The following is an 18,606-nucleotide window of genomic DNA, read 5'->3' as shown; positions in this document are numbered from 1 at the left end:
AGTGGCGTTGGAGAACCCTACAGACTTTTTTCACGTTGAAATTTGCGCCCAACTTATGAAACTTTTTTAAAAACTGGATTCAGTTTTTTGATTGATACTCTTTTCATGCAATCTGAAATGATCCTTGCCTCTGACAACAAAAGATTCACCTCCTCTCCCACGTTAAAATTTTGTTTCTTAAAAACTGCTTTAAAGTGTTGAACAAATCTGCATTTTGAAAATAATTTGCGGACAACATCTAATCTAAATTACTCGTTGGACATCGGCGATCTAAAAAACAACGATTTGTAAAAAGTTTTCTTCAAATTTATACATGTAAATCCCCAATAATTGCCCTGAACCTATTATTATTTCGCAACAAAAATAAGGGAAACAATTTTACAAATTTTTATTTTGTCGCAAATTCAAATAATTGATATATTGATATCATAGGGAGAGTCCAACTCCATAACACAAAATTATAAAATCCTATAAAATTTATCTGAATTATGAAAAAAATAGAAATTTACATGTGAACCTATGTTTATTTCGGGCACTGTAATTTCAGACTTCTATGGAGGTAAAAGTCATTCTTTAATTTAATTCCCGCATTTTATGGCATTCGTTGGGTAGTGAAAGGCTCTAAGAGCTTCTGTCTTTTTTAACTCTATCCAGCGTCAGTTGGTCGCTAAAGCTTTGAAAGTTTCGTTGACGAATAATTAAATCTCTTTTTAAGAAATCGCACTACTGATCAGCAAAACTTCAAAATTTCAACTGTGTTTTCCAAACATCTATTGCAATTTAACAATAAATAAATTCAATATATGTATGTATTTGAGGTATTCTAATTCAACTTTAATAATGTTACAAAATGAAACTAAATTTCTATGCAAACAAAAATAACTAAATCAAAAATAATAATAATAAGTAGAAAACACAGTACTTATAGAAAAATTAAACTAATTCCTGAGATTCTTTATGACCTTAAGCCTATGGACCACGTAGTGGAGGTTCTGTAAATTCTTCATTCTTTGAAACACAACGTTTTGCATCGCGTACATTATCAATCAAGACATCCGAACTTAATGCAATAAGTTTTTCCAATGGGCATTGGAAATCACAGCCAGGTACAGTAAGAGGTAGGGCAGAATCTTTGGGATTATTACGGAAATAGATCTGTAGTTAGAAATGAAAACAAACAAAAAATATTTTAATTATTGATAATATTATTAAATTAATTTCCTTCAGAAATTACCTCAACATAATATTGTCCGCTATCCTTATTTTTGTGTAACTCAAACAATGTCATCGAGGAATAACGTGGCAGCTGCCGTTTCCAAATTTTCAGAGCTTGCATAATATTAACCACGGTAGAATCATGGCCACTGTAAATGAATAATTTACGTCCGGCAGGTTTTAAGGCATTGTGGGACTTATCTTTCATTTCATTAAACATTTTAGTTAAGAAAGGACCAGCCTTTATTTTTTGCATTTCACGTGTGTAAGCGTTGTAAATGTAACTTTGCTCGGCCAGGTATTGCAATTTGTCGGGGAAATATTGTTTAGTCCAGGCGGGTAATTCCAAGCCGTATTCAGTCTATTGATGAAAGAAAGTAATAACAAATTTGGTAAAATAAAATATCTCATATTTACACTCAATACAATTTCATACAAACCTCAGCCAACAGAGTCAGATACAGCGAATTGATATCCTCAGGTTCGGTAACATTTAAACCAGTTAGTTTCGTTAATTCACTGAATAAATACGCATGAGGTTTAATTTCTTCTTGTACTTTGGCAGAACTTAATACTTCTGTGAAAGCCTCGTGATAGCGGGGGCATGGTGTGCGAACCAATAAAAGCTGTAAATTAAAAAAAAAAAAAACACAAATCAAATAAACCAAACACATATTCAATTGCAAACATTTTTTGCTTACCGTATCCTCATTTAATTCTTGGGAAAATACCGGAACAGGTTGCCAATTAAATTTCGAATTCCATTCCATGGGAGTCCCTTTGGGTGGAAAAAGACTGGCCAACACAGTTTGTAGGCTCATGTGGGTCCGAGGCACACCCGTGGCCTGAGCATGGACCAGCTATAAAATATTTTTTTTCCCATTATTATTATTACTGAGTATTGGTTTTGTTTCCAAATATTTTTTAACTTACATCGGGAAAATAGTAACTATCGAAAAAGTTACCATAACGTTTTCGCAACCAGTTACCAATGCTGAATAGTTCACGTTTACCACTCTATTATGTATGACAAGGGTGGGGGGAACCAGACACGAGACATTCATTTCGGTTCAATTTGAAGTAGACAAGTAAAGTAGATTGTTTACGAGACAACATCATCATAGGATTGTTGTTGCCACAACAAGTGCAGCATGCAGTGATTTATTGCCACATACCACCGCAACATAGACCAAGGCAAGGGCAACCAAATCATCATTGTTGTTTTTGGTTAAAAAGTAAGCAAAACCATCAGGAAAAATGACATGCAAAAATAAGGAAAAAATACAAAAACAAATAAATAAATAAATCCATGAAAATGTATACAAGATTGTTAACTGTAATAGTTTTTTGTCTCGTTTGTTTGGTTGTGGTAGTTTCAGACCAACCTTTGTAACTGGGATTTTTGTCCAATTCATCATGGAAATCCTCAACACTGTTACAATGATATACCACCTGACCATATATTTCACCCGGTTTGGTTATGTGGTGTCTGAAATGCGTTTTCATTCTGCAGCGAAGTACTTTTGCATTTGCATAGTAATTTATTTTTAATGCTTCATATGTGGTCGCATAACTGAGGGATGTTTAAAAGCGTCGGTAGAGGCAGGCTGCTAATGGAGCCTTTATGTGTGAACAATAATTTCATGGAATGTTTATTTCCGTTTGCCAATAAAAACGCTTGGTTTCCTATGCCTATTACTTTAAAGCAGAATTCGGCACCTCTTTACTCGTGAGAAAGCAAAGAGAGCTGCTCTCTCCACTCACTAATTGAAAAACCATGCGCTGACAACAGTGTTTGCTCAAATTGTTGTTGTTGTGTGCCGAATTCTGCTTTAAAGTGATACTGTAAACCAGTGTTAATCACCACTGGGCTCGCGAGCCGTGTCTGTGTGAACACACACAGTCTCAATTGTGGTGAGTTTGAACGTTGCTCTCACCACCGACCATCTTCTTTGTTTTAGCAATGAATTAACTCACACGATGTTTATCTAGAGAGGGATAGATAATCTCGTGTGTGTGCCCAACACAAACGCAGCGGTTGAATTTGTTGTTGCTGGTGAACACTGCTGTAAACCAGCATCAGGCAAAGGGTGCACGCACGCTCTTTGGGAGCGTACATTTATTCACATCAGAATTCGGCACCTCTTTACTCGCGAGCAAGCACAGAGAGCTTCTGTCTCCACTCACTAATAGAAAAACCATGGACTGACAACAGTGTTTTGCTAAAGTTGTTGTTGTTGTGTGCCGAATGCTGATTCACGTATACAACATGTGGAGCAGTGTTAATCACCACTGGACTCGCGAGCCGTGTCTGTGTGAACACACACAGTCTCAATTGTGGTGAGTTTGAACGTTACTCTCACCACCGATCATCTTCTTTGTTTTAGCAATGAATTAACGCACACGATGTTTATCTAGAGAGGGATAGATAATCTCATGTGTGTGCCCAACACAAACGCAGCGGTTGAATTTGTTGTTGCTGGTGAACACTGATGTGGAGAGAACAAAACAATTTAGTCTCAGCTGAGCAGGCAATGAAGAAGGTTGTGTGTCGCTTCTTTTGTTTTTTGTGGATGCGTCCTCTTAGCGAAATGACTATTAAGCATGTTATGTCTCCAATACTAAGGCAAACAACGCAATGTACGTTGGTATGGGTTGCCTGGTGCTGCTGTAAACAATGGGGCAGTTCTCTATAAACCCCCATCGTCCCGAAGGAAACCATGAAAATATTCAATACTGCTCCATGGGTTGGTTAAGATTTGGAAATAATTCTTTCGATTTCACTGAACCTAACGGATAAGCGTCCCTATTTCAGAGAGTTCGTTGTTGTTGTAGCAGCTCAAATACATATGTTCGTTCGTATATTTTATTCAGTTATCTGGTTCTTGTTTCTCTGTATCCAGATTTAAAAAATCTGCAAACTGGACCGGCTTCGTCCATAAAAATCAGGAGACAGGTAAGTGGATTTAGCTGGACAATTAAACAAATGCAGGGTAATGTGCATGATGCATCGTCCGGATCTTAACTGGGCTAAAAGCTCTCGTGTTCGCCTTAGCAGCTACCGTTCTTCTGCAGCGATAGTAGGGGTGGTCTTCACACTGCATCTTTGTACTGCCTGCGCAACTGTATCAATATGAATTATCTAGAGGTTCTCGATTATACCTTTGGATCTCTCTCCAGATCATGAAGATTTCTCCTGACGTGCCAGGGTGGTTGAAGCCTGTCCACTAGATCGTTTCAGGAATGCTCACGGCGGTTACACCCAACCGGGTACTGCATCGACAACATCTTGTCGTGTTGATGTACCGGTAAACTTTTTATCTCCTCATTAAGATGGTCCACTTATGTCTGAGGAGACACCCTGCCGCAGTCCTCAGTGTGGTATTCTGGCAGGTTTGAATATTCTTTCAATCCGTAGCGCTAAACTTAACATACACCTCTGTCGCCGCATAGCTTCTCTCTAACTCTTGGGTTTTTAGGGTTCGAAGGACGCTCATTTGGATTCGTACCACACTTATTTGCTAGTCCCTTCGCCTCTGCTCTGAAATTTGGTCTGATTTCGAGTGTTCTAACAGCAGGTAAATTCTCTCAGCTAACTGAGGATCTGGTGGACAGAGCAGCTCTCTGAAGCTGTGATTGGTAAATTCTCTGAACTTTTGCCAAACAGCTTTTCGGGGATACAGAAAAGTACGGCGGTCGGAGGTTATAAAGTCGTGTGTTTCGTTAACGTAGACGATGATTGGAACATGGTCAAAGCCAAGGAAAATAACGGGTTGGCAAGACACGTCGGTTGTCAGACCGGATGTCACAATAGTGATGTCTGGCTAGTCATGTAAGTCTCCTCATATCCTCGTAGGGACGTCTTCGTTCACCGTGCGAAATGTAGAGCTATTAATTTGCTGGGCCAGCGCGTTACCCCTATGGTCATTGCCTAGGACGGAATGGCGAATCTCGTGAAGTCACCTAGAACAAGACGATTGTTGCTCTCCAAAAACAAACTAATATCGGGCATATAATGCGGAGCACAACAATTCATCGGCGCTATGTACACATTAAGCGATAGAGTCAAGCTCAAGCGAGATAGGTCTGTACTGGAAAGACTGTTGTATAAAGAAAACAAGTCCTTCTCCCCCGCTTCTTGTACGATCCTTCCGCAAAACGTTGTTGCAATTGTAACGTTGCAAGCTACAGGTGAAGGTGATCACTGTTTCCTAGATCGCGGCGACAAAGATGTCCTCTCGACACATAAAGTCTACAATTTCGCCGACTTTGTTGAGAAGACCGTTGCATTTGAATTGCGGGAACGATGCAACTCCGGGGTGCTGAACAACAACATGTGGTGTGAAATGCTGTGTTTGTTGTTAACAGCAACATAAGTCCTATCGGCTAAGGCCAGCGTAGTGGGTGCACCCATTCAATACACCCATTACATATCACCGATGTTGACATATGGTGGATGTCGATCTGCCAAATAGGTCCCACAGGTTCTTCTCTATCCCAGCACATTCCGGGATACGAGTATATTGCCGCTCCCAATGCGGAAAAAATACGAACGCAAACTCATACTTATGTGACGACCTCTGATCGAAGATTCCTCCGAGTCAATCCGGTGCAATAACCGGTCGCCGTGGGATTAAGTGTCAGTGGTAGTACTTGCTGATGCAAGGGTGACGTTTTAGTTTAACGCGCACCATGCATCATGATAAAACCCTTTGAAGTATTACTAAAAGCGGTACAGTTTTGAACATGTAACTACTTATTCCAAGCAATCATTACAATTCATAGGCTACGACATACTCGTCAATCACATACCCGATTTTGTTTAGTTCCGGCATAGACAAAAAGAGTACGGCAAATGCTAAGATTGACCATTGTTACGCAAACATTCAATATTTTTATAATTGTTAATTCTCATGTTTTCTAAACACTTTAGGGTATCAAGTGATCGTTGCTTATGCTCTTCCAACAATATCCTTACTTCCATTTTGTGTTTTTGAATTTATTTTTTTTACTTACATTTGTTATGTGTCCCCAACCATAGGGGTAGAAGGTTTGATTTACATGCGGATCATTGGGATAGGTGTCGGCAGGTGTGCGTGGTCCATGACGAAATACCTGTAATTTTACAAAGAAAAACATGAAATAACAAATTTTAAAACAACTTGAAAACGAAGTAAAAGTAGAAGTGATTTATACAGCTTTAATAATACAAGCATACAACCATCATATGTTGCAAAGATGGAATATTTTTACAATCATACATATGTTTGTATGACTACTTTACTACAGTTAATAGAAAAACATCATAATCTGGGGTTTATTTATATTTACTTGAAAATGTGAAATAGAATACAATATGCGTTCCTGTGCACAAAATAGCAAAAACATTTTTCAAATTGAGAAAGGAGAACATTTTAAAATTGGAGCTTTTGTTGGAGCACGTTGCAATGTTTCTTATGCAATTGTTGTGTGTTTAAGGTCTTTGGCTAGATTTTGTAATTTTTCTTTATTTTTATTCCTATTTCCATTCCTATACTTTATAAATGTAAAACAGCTAAAGAGCAAACTGTCAAATAGTCCCGTCATAAACATTTTATTTTCAAAATGTTCTAGCAGACGCGCGAAAATCAGTCCAACGCCAATCAGATGTCAATAAACAATCGTCTAGATTCTTCTCGACCCAAATTGCCTAGGAGAAAATATACGATGTCGCCTTCAAATTGCACCATGAACGGTAACTTTCATTTTTCTTTCATTTTATACAAATTTCAGCGGATTTGACGGTAGAAAGAGTGGTAAGTTTATATTTGTAATGGTAATCATCCACACAAGCAATGCTGTTTGTATACTCTTAGGTGGAAGTTGACTTTTGGCAGGTCTGGGAATGCACAATAGGGTTATGACTTTTTACAGCTTAGAACCCCTGTATGATATTTTTTAAAGCAGAACTTTTGAAAATTTTTTGAAGTCACTGTAAGCAGACATTTAACTGAAATCAGGGTACAGGGGCAGGGGCATACCACATAACCAAAATTACATAACCGTTTTTTTCCACTATAAATATACTTCACTAAAATGGAACTATTAGTTTCCTCTTAGGTGCAAACATTTTATCCTATGAAAATACCCAAAAGCCTAAATTAGGTCAAAAAATCTATCTAAAAATTTCTTCAATCTGGTGGTACCTCTATATGTGGTTCATACCAAAACAATGACTTATGTCGACGGTTTTTGTTGAAGCAGTTTCGGGATCTCTGGGAACTTCAAATGTCAAATACAGCTAGCTCGATTAAAACTTTCAGCTAAAATCCTCAAAATAACGAAAATTGGGGTAAAGTTATATGGGGGCTAATGTTAATGGTTTTTTGTGGAGAAGTTTAGTGACCATTGAAAACCTCAAGTGCTAGATTACAGCTAGTTCGGTTTAAAATTGTAACTAAATTCCGCAAAATACCGAAGATCGAAGGGTACCCTAATATGTGGGCTATTCCAAAACATGGACCTATATTTAAAATTTTTGGTGGAGAAATTTGGGGACCACTGAGAACCTAATTCATTCAAAAAATTTAACTAAAATCCACAAAACACCTGAAATCAGGAGGTACCGTTATATGGGGGATATACCAAAACGTGGACTAATCTTGGTAATTTTTAGTGCAGAAGTTTTTTGGTCATTGGGAACATTAAATGTAAAATTTCAGCTTATTCGGCCAGATAATGTAGCTAAAAGCCTCAAAATACCTTAAATTGGGAGGTATCGTTATATATGGGCTATACCCAAACATGGACCTATCTTGTCATTTTTTAGTGAAGAAGTTTTTCAGCTAATTAGCTCAGAAGCCTCAAAATTTAAAAACTTTAAATAACCGGGAGGTACCGTTATATGGGGCCTATACCAAAAAGTGGACCTATCTGTGCCATTTTATAGGTGCAGACGTTTCTGGACCTCTTGAAATTCCAAGTGCCCATTTGAAGGCAATTTGGCCGGAAAATGTAGCTAAAATCTTTATTTAGTTTACAGAGTTTTTTAAAACTTATCCGCGTTAAAACTTATTCGAATTTTAAAGTTTTTGCATACATTTTCTAATCGAATTAGCTATAATTTGGTATTCAAAGTTTCTAGTGGTCAAAACATACAATATTTTATAATACAACTAGCAAATGCCCGCTACTTCGTATGCGGAAAGGGCATAAAATATATATGAACAATATTTAATGTGGATGTGGTGAACACTGACGATTCTGTTGTATTAAAACCTATTTTTAATACCAACATTTAATCGATTTAATAATCCCTTTAAATCCAAAAAAAAAGCATATCTGCCGTATCGCACCCCTACACAGCTACATTTTTTTTATTTCGGATTTCCAAAACTACGACCTCATATCACAGACATACACCAACAGCGACTCATATTGTAAATTTCACACGTGACTTCTGGTTTTACTCCTTCACTTACACAGCATTCCCTCCCAATACGAATTTCCAAACAATAAACTTTATCTCACCCCTTCACAACAACAATAACGCACATTCACAATTCAAGGTTCTAACTCCAGCGGTTTCGACAAGAACCCGAATAGGTTCGTAAAATTTTCGGAATATATCCCCATATAACGATACCCACGACTTAGTGTTTTTTTAAAAATAGAACAAATCTATACTGTCCAATTTTCTTTACATTTGGACCTTGAATACTCAGAGGATATTAAAGCTTAATTTAAAAAATGTCTACTTCAATCCACTTTTATTAGAAGAGGTATTTTGAAGACTTACTGTATATTGAAGATTTTATGCACATTTTCCAACCGAACTCCGAAATTTATCTCAAAGTTCAGAGTGATCTTCATAACAAATATTTTTACATTTCGTGTTTTTTGTCCAAATTATATAATCCAAGCTTTGTTCCTACACCCAACACCAAATTTAGTACCATTTAGTACTTTTCGTTCACCTATAGTAGGTATTTTTCACTTTAACCGTTTACACAATACCAAAATGGTTTTGGTACCAACATGTTACCAAACTTTTCGTACACATAATTTAATGTTTCAAAGCTTACTTCCTTATACTCAACATATATCCCGACCGCAATTCACTTCTCCAGCTTTATATGTTCCGCTGAAAGCAATTATATTACTATTTAGTACTTTTTGTATAAATAAGTGCTGTTCACGCAAATACAAATTGTATCGAATTTAGTACCTTTAAGTATCTCAATTCTACATTCTAACAGTAACCTTAATTCCAAGTTTCACGATTCCAGCTCTATCTTCACCCAAATCCAAATCATACTAAACTCACTACCATTTAGGAATTTTCGACCTTTGGTACACCTTTCTTACTCTTTATCAGTGATCCTTATTCAAAATTTCAGCACTATTCGTTAATTCAAATCCAAATTGTACTATATTTAGTACTTTTCGTACACTTTTAGTACGAATTTCCAAAAACTTGCCTTTGTTACTCTCCATCAGTGACCCTTATTCAAAATTCCAAAATTCCTGCTCTATCCGTTCACCTTAATCCAAATTATACTAAATTTAGTACCATTTAGTACTTTTCGTACGCTTATAGTTCGAATTTCCAAAAACCTTTCTTTGTTACTCTCCACCAGTGACCCTCATTCCAAATTTCAGGATTCCAGCTCTATCCGTTCACCCGAATCCAAATTGTACTAAATTTAGTACCATTTAGTACTTTTGTTAATCTCCATCAGTGACCCCTCATTCCAAACTTCAGGATTCCAGCTCAATCCGTTCACCCAAATCCAAATTGTACTAAATTTAGTACCATTTAGTACTTTTCGTAAACTAATAGGTCGATTTTCCAAAAACCTTTCATTGTTACTTTTCATCAGTGACCTTCATTCCAAATTTCAGTATTCCAGCTCTACCCGTTAACCGAAATCAAATTGTACTAAATTGAGTACTTTTCGTGCACTTACGAATTTCCAAAAACTTTTCTTTGTTACTCTCCACCAGTGACCCTCATTCCCAATTTTAGGATTCCAGTACTTTTCGTACACTAATAGGTAGACATTCCAATAACCTTTGATTGTTACTTTTCTCGGTGACCTTTATTCCAAATTTCAGTATTCCAGCTCTATCCGTTCACCCAAATCCAAATTGTACTAAATTTACTACCATTAAGTACTTTTCGTACCCTTATAGTTCGAATTTCCAAAAACCTTTCATCGTTATTCTTCATCAGCGACTCTCATTTCAAATTTAAGGATTCCATCTCTATCCGTTTTCCGAAATCCAAAATGTACTAAATTTAGTACCATTTAGTACTTTTCGTACCCTTATAGTTCGAATTTCCAAAAACATTTCATCGTTATTCTTCATCAGCGTTTCTCATTTCAAATTTCAGGATTCCACCTCTATCCATTCACCCAAATCCAAATTGTACTAAATTTAGTACTTTTCGTGCACATACAGTTCGAATTTCCAAAAACTTTTCTTTGTTACTCTCCATCAGTGGCTCTCACTCAAAATTTCAGGATTCCAGCACAATCCGTTCATCGAAATCTAAATTGTACTAAATTTAGTACCATTTAGTACTTTTCGTACCCTTATAGTTCGAATTTCTAAAAACCTTTCATCGCTTCTCTTCATCAGTGACCCTCATTCCAAATTTCAAGATTCCAGCTCTATCCGTTCACCTAAATCCAAATAGTACTAAATTGAGTACCATTTAGTACTTTTCGTACATTAATAGGTAGAATTTCCAAAAACCTTTCTTTGTTACTCTTCATTAGTAACTCCCATTTCAAATTTCAGGATTCCAGCTCTATCCGTTCACCCAAATCCAAATTGTACTAAATTTAGTACCATTTAGTACTTTTCGTACCCTTATAGTTCGAATTTCCAAATACCTTTCATCGTTACTCTTCATCAGTGACCTTCATTCCAAATTTCGGGGTTCCTGCTCTATCTGCTCACCCAAATCTCAATTGTACTAAATTTAGTACCCTTTTGTACTTTTCGTACACTTATAGTTCGAATTTCCAAAAACCCGTTGGTACATCTTTCTAGCTCTCCATCAGTTACCCTCATTCCAAATTTCAGAATTCTAGCTCTTACCGTTTGCCTAATAGAAAGGGTACCATATTTAGTACCTTTTAGTACTTTTCGTACACTTCTGGGTCGAATTTCCAAAAACCCAGCCTTATCTCACCCCTACACACCAACAGCAACCTACACCCAAAATTTCAACTTTCTAGCTTCAGCGGTTTCATCTGGGCGCTGATGAATCAGTCAGTCAGTCAGTCACTCACCTCACTACTCTTTTATATATATAGATAAAGTCTAGTGGGTACTTTACACGATATGTTTTTTACATGTGGGTTGCCACTTTGCATATGCATTTTGTATTTAAAAAGTGACAATCCATATGTAAAAAACATATCGTGTAAAGTACCCATAAATACCAAATTTCAGCTATTCAGCTTAAAAATTCCCAAAATCGACAGGTGCCGTTCTATGGGGGCTGTATCAAACCGTGGACCTGCACCAGCAATTCTCTGCCGGAATATTTTATACCCCAACGAAGACAAAATACCAAATAGTAGTAATTTTGGTTGAGTACTGTGGCTGAAACCTTCAACATTCCCGAAATGTTGATCGATATATCCCACTTTCAATACCAAACCTTTTCTAAACTTAAGGTGGATTTGCCTGGTCTAAAACAACATTAATATAACCAAATTATTTAAGTTAATCAGAGGCTTTACACAATACACTGGATACAATTTTATAACCGATTGAATGGAGATTTATGATTCTATAATTAAAACGTACAGTCGGCAGATAACCCATCGGCACCTGCTGCCCTATAATTCTATTAGAATTTCTTTGAAGACAAATCCGATGTTTAACTGGGATTAATTAAACTATTTCCGTTAATTGTGTGAATAATATTGGAATAAAAATATTGGTATCAAACGAAAAATTCGCATTAATCATTGATTAACAAAAAAATGATTAAAGAAGAAAAGAACTGCAGTTCCAGTTGTTGCACATAAATAATTCAGCAGATGTAATCACAACCCATGCCATCTTGTCCATGGTCTCAGTAGGACGACCTAATGTACGTATTTATGAATACTCATTCCAAACTAAATACATTATTATTTATTATGTGTCCGTGGGACACCCTATTGTACATATTTATGAGTACATATTATAAACTAAATACCTTATTATTTATAATGTATAAGTTGGCACGAGACTTTCTGTATAAATTACCCCCTTTTTGGGTATGTATGTATGTAATTTAAAACCGCTTGCACCCACCAACTCACTCACTCACTACTGAGACGACAAAACCAATTATTTGATGAGGCCTACCACAATATCAACAGTTCTAATTTCAATACTCACTCTGTTGCTTTTATAAATGTTTTCAAAATTGTTATTCAAATGAATATTAATTTTTTTGCCACCACCCAACGACAACAGAAATATTTTATAGGCACACAAGCAGACATACCGTACATACATACATGTGGACAATCAGATATGGTAGAAATTAAAATAATTTATTTTACATTTGATAACGTTCAGCATAATTAAACTCTAGCCTGCACTTTGTTTGGGTCGCGTAAAAATTAGAAAAAATGAAAACAATTTGCATATTTACTAAATTAGAAGCGTATCGTTGCGACAAGTTTCAATTCTTTGTCACTTTGATTAGAAATCTATGCAAATGAAATCAATGTTTATTTAATTAGTATTTTTTGTTTTCGCGTTTACCTTTAATGTCTTATCATCAATTTGAAATGGAACACAATTGGATTTAAATTGTAATTGATACGAATCATTGATAAAAAAGGCTTTATTATTTTAAGTAAGATATGTGATTTTGTTTGATAATTGTAGATAAAATATTTCCTTGACCTGACTATATGTGTAGAGTGTAGTCATCCTTATTTAAACATAAAGAAAATATTTCTTGTTTCAAAACCCGTACAGTCGAACACACCGTAGGTTTTTGTGGATTTTATTGTTAATGGGGATCAACTACCAATAAGTATCAACAGAATAACTCGACTATAAGGGGCTAGGCTAAAGGAGTATTTGCAATCTCTTGCCGGCGGCTATCAACTACTCCACTTTAATCCTATGGGTTCTATCATACCGGATTGACCTAAAACCACACAATACACGTGTTCCGGCCAGCAGCTGCAACCTCAGTGCACACATGTTTGTATTTGTATAATTTTTCTGTGTTGGTAGCAGCATATGCCGGAACCTATGCTCCGGATTCTTTTGGTCCCTGCCGGGAATGAGGAAATCCCAGGGTCAATATGGATGTGCTCAGTTTGTCACATCAGTTTGTCACCACACTCAAACTTTGGTGAGATGCAATAGATGTCGGGAGTGGATGCATCTCAGGGGAATAGCTTTCCTATTGCACCAGTCTTTTAATATAGACCTTTCTCGCTTAAGCTTGGTTTTAATGACCCGTACATGAAATGTATAAGGGTAACATTCAGGTGTGGAACAGTCAAGGTAGATTAACTTAACATACATACCGTCGATAAATAGCTGTAATCCAGGTTATAGGCCCAATATTAGCCGCTTTGAGGGTCATAACAGTCTGGTCTTGGGGGACTTTGATGCTCATCATAAGTTGTAGCATTCGGTCCTCGGAAACAATCTGAGCAGACTGATAGCTCTACATTTTGCATGGTCAATGAGGACACCGCTACCTGAATTAGCGGTGAGTGCCACAGTTCGCCAGATATAGCCTTCGTGACACCTGGTCTGACAAATGACGTAACCTATCAATCCGTCGTTTCTCTTGGGTCAGACCATCTCCCCATAACTCTCCCAATCAGTAGACCGCCCAATTTCATCACCTCTGAACGAAGCACTTTTATCAATCGTGGGAAGTTCACAGAGTTCACTAATCACCGCTACAGAAGTCTACTCAGACCTTCTGATGTTGGAGTAGAAGAAGGGACGTTCCGATATATCATCCCTGCTGCAACCGCTCGCCATTTACCTGCTGGTCGAATACCCGACGGGATTAGCAAATGAGCGTGATGAGCTTACCGCAGAGTCAGGAACCTGACACTGGAAGTTAACGGGTTAGTCGGTAAACATAAGCGGAAAAAGTGAGTAAATAATACGAAGTGTTGCGACATTGGAGCAGGCATAAGTGAATTTTGGGCAACGTTTAAGTCACTTTCGAACCATGAAAAGATGGTAAATAGGACCTCAGTCACGTTTGGCGACTTTACCCTGACTAATCCGAAGAGGTGTGCAAGTTAGTTTACCCGACATTTTTTCGAGCACCCCGGGAGTAACAGGGCGGAGAAAAGAGTTTTAAGTCGCAACAGATCGAGAATGAACCACCACAATTTGCAATGGATGATGTTGCGAATGTTATCAGACACGCTAAATCATTCAAAGCATTGGGCCCTGATTGAGTTTCCATGGTAATGCTGAAACAACTGGATGAGCCGGGAGTCAAGAATCTCACTAACTCATCCTGTCCCGAAATCTGAAAAATGGGCAGGTTGGTCCGCTACTGAAGCCAGACAATAATGCCAGCAAAGATGAATCGTACAGACCGATTTCGCTTTTGACTCCACAGCGTCAAAAATAGCTATCCCGTTGCCGATCATAAGCATGGGTTCCGTAAGCAGCACGACAACAGCGTAGCACGCCATCTCCACACATATAAGTCGAGGACACAACCAAAGCACGCCGTGTGATAGAACAGTGATGGTGGCGCTCGACTTGTGAAAACCCTTTGATACTGTCAAGCACTTCCCGCTGTTTGAGGACATCCAGCAGACTATCCACCGGCCAAGTTTAAAACGTTGGATAATCAATTATATGTGTGGGATCCGCGAATTTAAGTGCAACGTGAAAATATTCAAATCCCAGGCATGTCAGGGGGATCTTCGTGATTTGTTCCAACATGTTTAAATAGCATTCACACATATGCAGTCGCAGATGGCATAAACACATATCGTGTGGATGCGGTACACGGGGAACATCCCCCATCTATTGCACTTGATGGGCGTCAGCTGCCAAGCCAAACCAGTGTAGTTTTGGTTCACGACGACAGCGTGCAAAACATTTGCCCAGCATGCGGCACAGGCCCGCACGACTCACCAATGCACCTTTTCGACTGCCCTTTCGAACCTACTCAACTAACTCCAGTAGCTTTGTGTCTACAAACCATCGAAGCAGTCACTTTTCTGGAAATAGACCCAGAGCCAGATTAAGCAGGAAAACAAACATAAAATATACTCTTACGGGAACAACAACGACAACTGCTCTTCGCAATGGCGACCACAAATGTCAAATTGCTGCCAACTCATACCACGTGATCAAAGCCTTAAATTGTATAGATCTATTAAATGGGGGCTATACAAAACATGAGGCTCAATAGTGTTCCTGTGAAATGAAAAACAATTCACTTCAAATTTTCATAGAAAAATAATCCGGTCCCTGGAAACACATGATGTCCCTTATTTTCATAGACCTGTATTTCCAAGTACTACAAACGAAATCTCAAAACTAATATAAGTTCGAAAAAATTTTAGTATCAAATCAAAATGACAAAACATGTGGAATTTGACACTTCACAGAGAACACTGTTTTACGAATATAATTTTTCGAGTGTATAAAAAAGTTAGATTTATGTTTTCTTGTTTTCGTTTTGAAATTAGTTTGTTGTATATAAGTTTGACAGAATTTTTAGGGGTCAATGGTCGCAATGAGAAAAGTAAATAAACAATAAAGCAAAGCAAATAAACATTGATTAAATGTTCATAGTTGAAATAACATTTAAAGAATAATAAAATAAATAATTGTAAAATATTAACGACAAATATCAGCTGGACGCATAAGGAAGTGGTTTTGCAACAGAAATACAAAATTCTATCTAATTATTTTTGGCTCTTTATAATGTAATCGTAAGCATGTAATCTATCATAGTTATTTTGAGAATATTAGGGCGACCCAAAAAATCAAAATCCTTTTTTCAGGAGTTTTTGTACGATTCGTCTTTTAGCCAATGTACTGCTAAAGATTTTCATCGATTGGACCATAATTGCAGTCTTTAGAGAAGAACAAAAATTGTTCAGTTCACACGAGTTAACGTTAACCGATCGCCATAAAATTTCATATATAAAATTTTTGAATCAAATGGATAAAATGTAGGAGGTAGCAGTTCCAAAAAAATGGGTCACCCTACTATACCCATATGTAGTATTCACCAATGAAAAGATTACGTCGAATTCTTAAAAACAAAAATTTTCATGAGAATAGCATTGCATTCATCATTTAGAAATGTTTACCGTATGTAGTCCCCAATGACAATGCTGTTGTCGTTATGGGAAGTGACCGAGATAACGGGCACGAAAATTCCGAAAAATACCGCCACAAACTTAAACATTGATTCTACAGGGAAATACTTTGATCGAACAATATGGAACCTTTTCAACCTTGACAGAACGAATAATTCTCCGTTTACTACATTTATGTTTCGAACATGGCCGACCATGTGATACCCTACTTCTCTACCTCTCCCAGCAAAAGTTCGGATATGTTAGTCTTTATGTAACCCATTACAAAGTAATGTAAACAAAAATAACTACTAATATTACTCTTTACTAAGTTATGATTACGGTGGCACAGAGCGTGTGTGTCCGACTACAAATCCGTGGGTTGTGTGTTCAACACTCACAGCCGCACAGTGCGAAATATTGGCACTTTAGTGGAACTTAACTCATAACTTCTAATGTAAACGACGTAAGTTACTAAAATTTTTCAAAAACGTTTCTTATATTTGTGTGTAGTATGTGGACAAATATGGGCCACAAAGAACCGCGATTTCTTATAGCCCCACGTATCGGTGGCGACGAGTTTTTACTTATTAGGTTCATTTTCCAACCGATTTTGGTATACTGGGGTTTCAGTGGATGGTGAACATCTGTAAAAAATATGGCCAATATCTTTTCGCGTTTTTGGTATAGTCCCCTTTGAGCGTTACTGGCCGATATGACATATTTTAAAGGCTCCAAGCACATTTACCAACCTATTTCTTTGTATTTTCGCATTTTCTCGTTTTTTTATTAGGTAGAAACCCGCTATGCGAAATATTAGCAACGTAGGTACTCGTTTTACTATAGCTCCAATATGTGGGGTCCCCTATATCAGATATTTTGAAGGTGTTAGATAATTATTGCCAACCGAGTTTAATTTACTTGAAAATTTGTATTCGTTAAATAGAACATTTTTTAATAAAACAATTTAAAGCATAGATCCTTGCTTTGGCCCTAACCGCCCTTCCCCCAAACATCCACAAACATTAACAAATGAAAATAAAAAAAAATATATATATTTTTTTTGAGTTTTTTTTTTTTATTTTTAGTATAGTGTCATTGATATATCATACATTTTACAAATTTAACGTTTCGATTACGTTTTTTGGCCCCTAAGGACCCCAATTTGGTCTCAAAATGTAAAACGTAAAAATACAGAAAATCAGAAGGTACAATTCTATGAGGGCTTTATCAAAAACTTACACTGACAAATTTCTATGGGAATTTTTGTAGCCCCAAAGAAGACCAAATACCAAATTTCAACCATTTCGGTAAGAAAATAAGGCTGAAACCGTTAAAATACCGAAAATCGGACCTATACCGACCAAAACGTGGACCTATACCGACAATTCCCCGCAAAAGTGTTTCATATCACCAATGAAGACTACATACTAAATTTTAGTCATTTTCGTTAGATAATGTGGCTAAAACCTTGAAAATACCGAAAATCGGGTGGTACCGTTCCATGGGGGCTGTATCAAAACGTCAACCTAGATAAACAATTTTTGGTGGAAATTTCTTTTAGGCTCTGAAAACACAAAATACCAAATTGAAACCAATTCAGTGGTCAAATGGGCCTAATACCTTCAATATTCATTAAAATGACGCGAACTTTATACGGGGCGTTATATGAGGGCTATACCAAAACGTGGACCTAAATACATAATATTTGGTCAAATTGTTTTTAGCCTCTAGGAACACAAAATACCAAATTACAACCAACTCGGTGCTCAAATGGGACTAAAAACATGTCTACTTTGAGAGTGGATTGTTCTAATCCTATGAAGGTTACACTCTCGAGTTATACATGCAAAAAAGCGTAATCACGAGTACTACTATCACATACTAAGCATTTAGATAAATCCCCAGCTGGATTTCCCGATTAGAGCAAAAATTCCAAAAACACAATTTTTCAGTCTTCAAAATGTCAGCATCCGTTTGAGGTAGATGTAGTGTATATATTAAAAAATCATATATAATAATCTTGTCTTTGAAGTGTATTCTTCATCTTCTTCTTTGAACATTGAGCTCTAGATTG

At 37.0% G+C, this 18,606-nt stretch overlaps 1 protein-coding gene across 10 annotated transcripts in view; it reads right to left on the bottom strand.

Moving 5' to 3' along the window:
* Positions 1-812: 812 nt before the first annotated feature.
* The window catches only part of LOC141404370 (prostatic acid phosphatase), a 44,091-nt gene continuing 26,297 nt past the window's right edge, over positions 813-18,606 (bottom strand). For all 10 annotated transcript variants that reach the window (XM_073987917.1, XM_073987918.1, XM_073987919.1 and 7 more), the window contains 6 exons: positions 6,232-6,330; positions 2,149-2,232; positions 1,917-2,075; positions 1,656-1,841; positions 1,235-1,576; positions 813-1,155 (listed from right to left, as the gene is read on the bottom strand). In XM_073987917.1, coding sequence (XP_073844018.1) covers positions 970-1,155; positions 1,235-1,576; positions 1,656-1,841; positions 1,917-2,075; positions 2,149-2,232; positions 6,232-6,330 — 1,056 coding nt within the window. In that variant the 3' untranslated portion in view covers positions 813-969. The remainder of the gene's footprint in view (positions 1,156-1,234; positions 1,577-1,655; positions 1,842-1,916; positions 2,076-2,148; positions 2,233-6,231; positions 6,331-18,606) is intronic.

This window comes from Musca autumnalis, unplaced genomic scaffold (genome assembly GCF_047663935.1).
Source record: "Musca autumnalis isolate F117 unplaced genomic scaffold, ASM4766393v1 scaffold_4, whole genome shotgun sequence".
Classification (NCBI taxonomy): Eukaryota; Metazoa; Arthropoda; class Insecta; order Diptera; family Muscidae; genus Musca; species Musca autumnalis.
The sequence above is the reverse complement of the archived record's forward strand: the minus strand, read 5'-3'. Positions and strand labels throughout refer to the sequence as shown.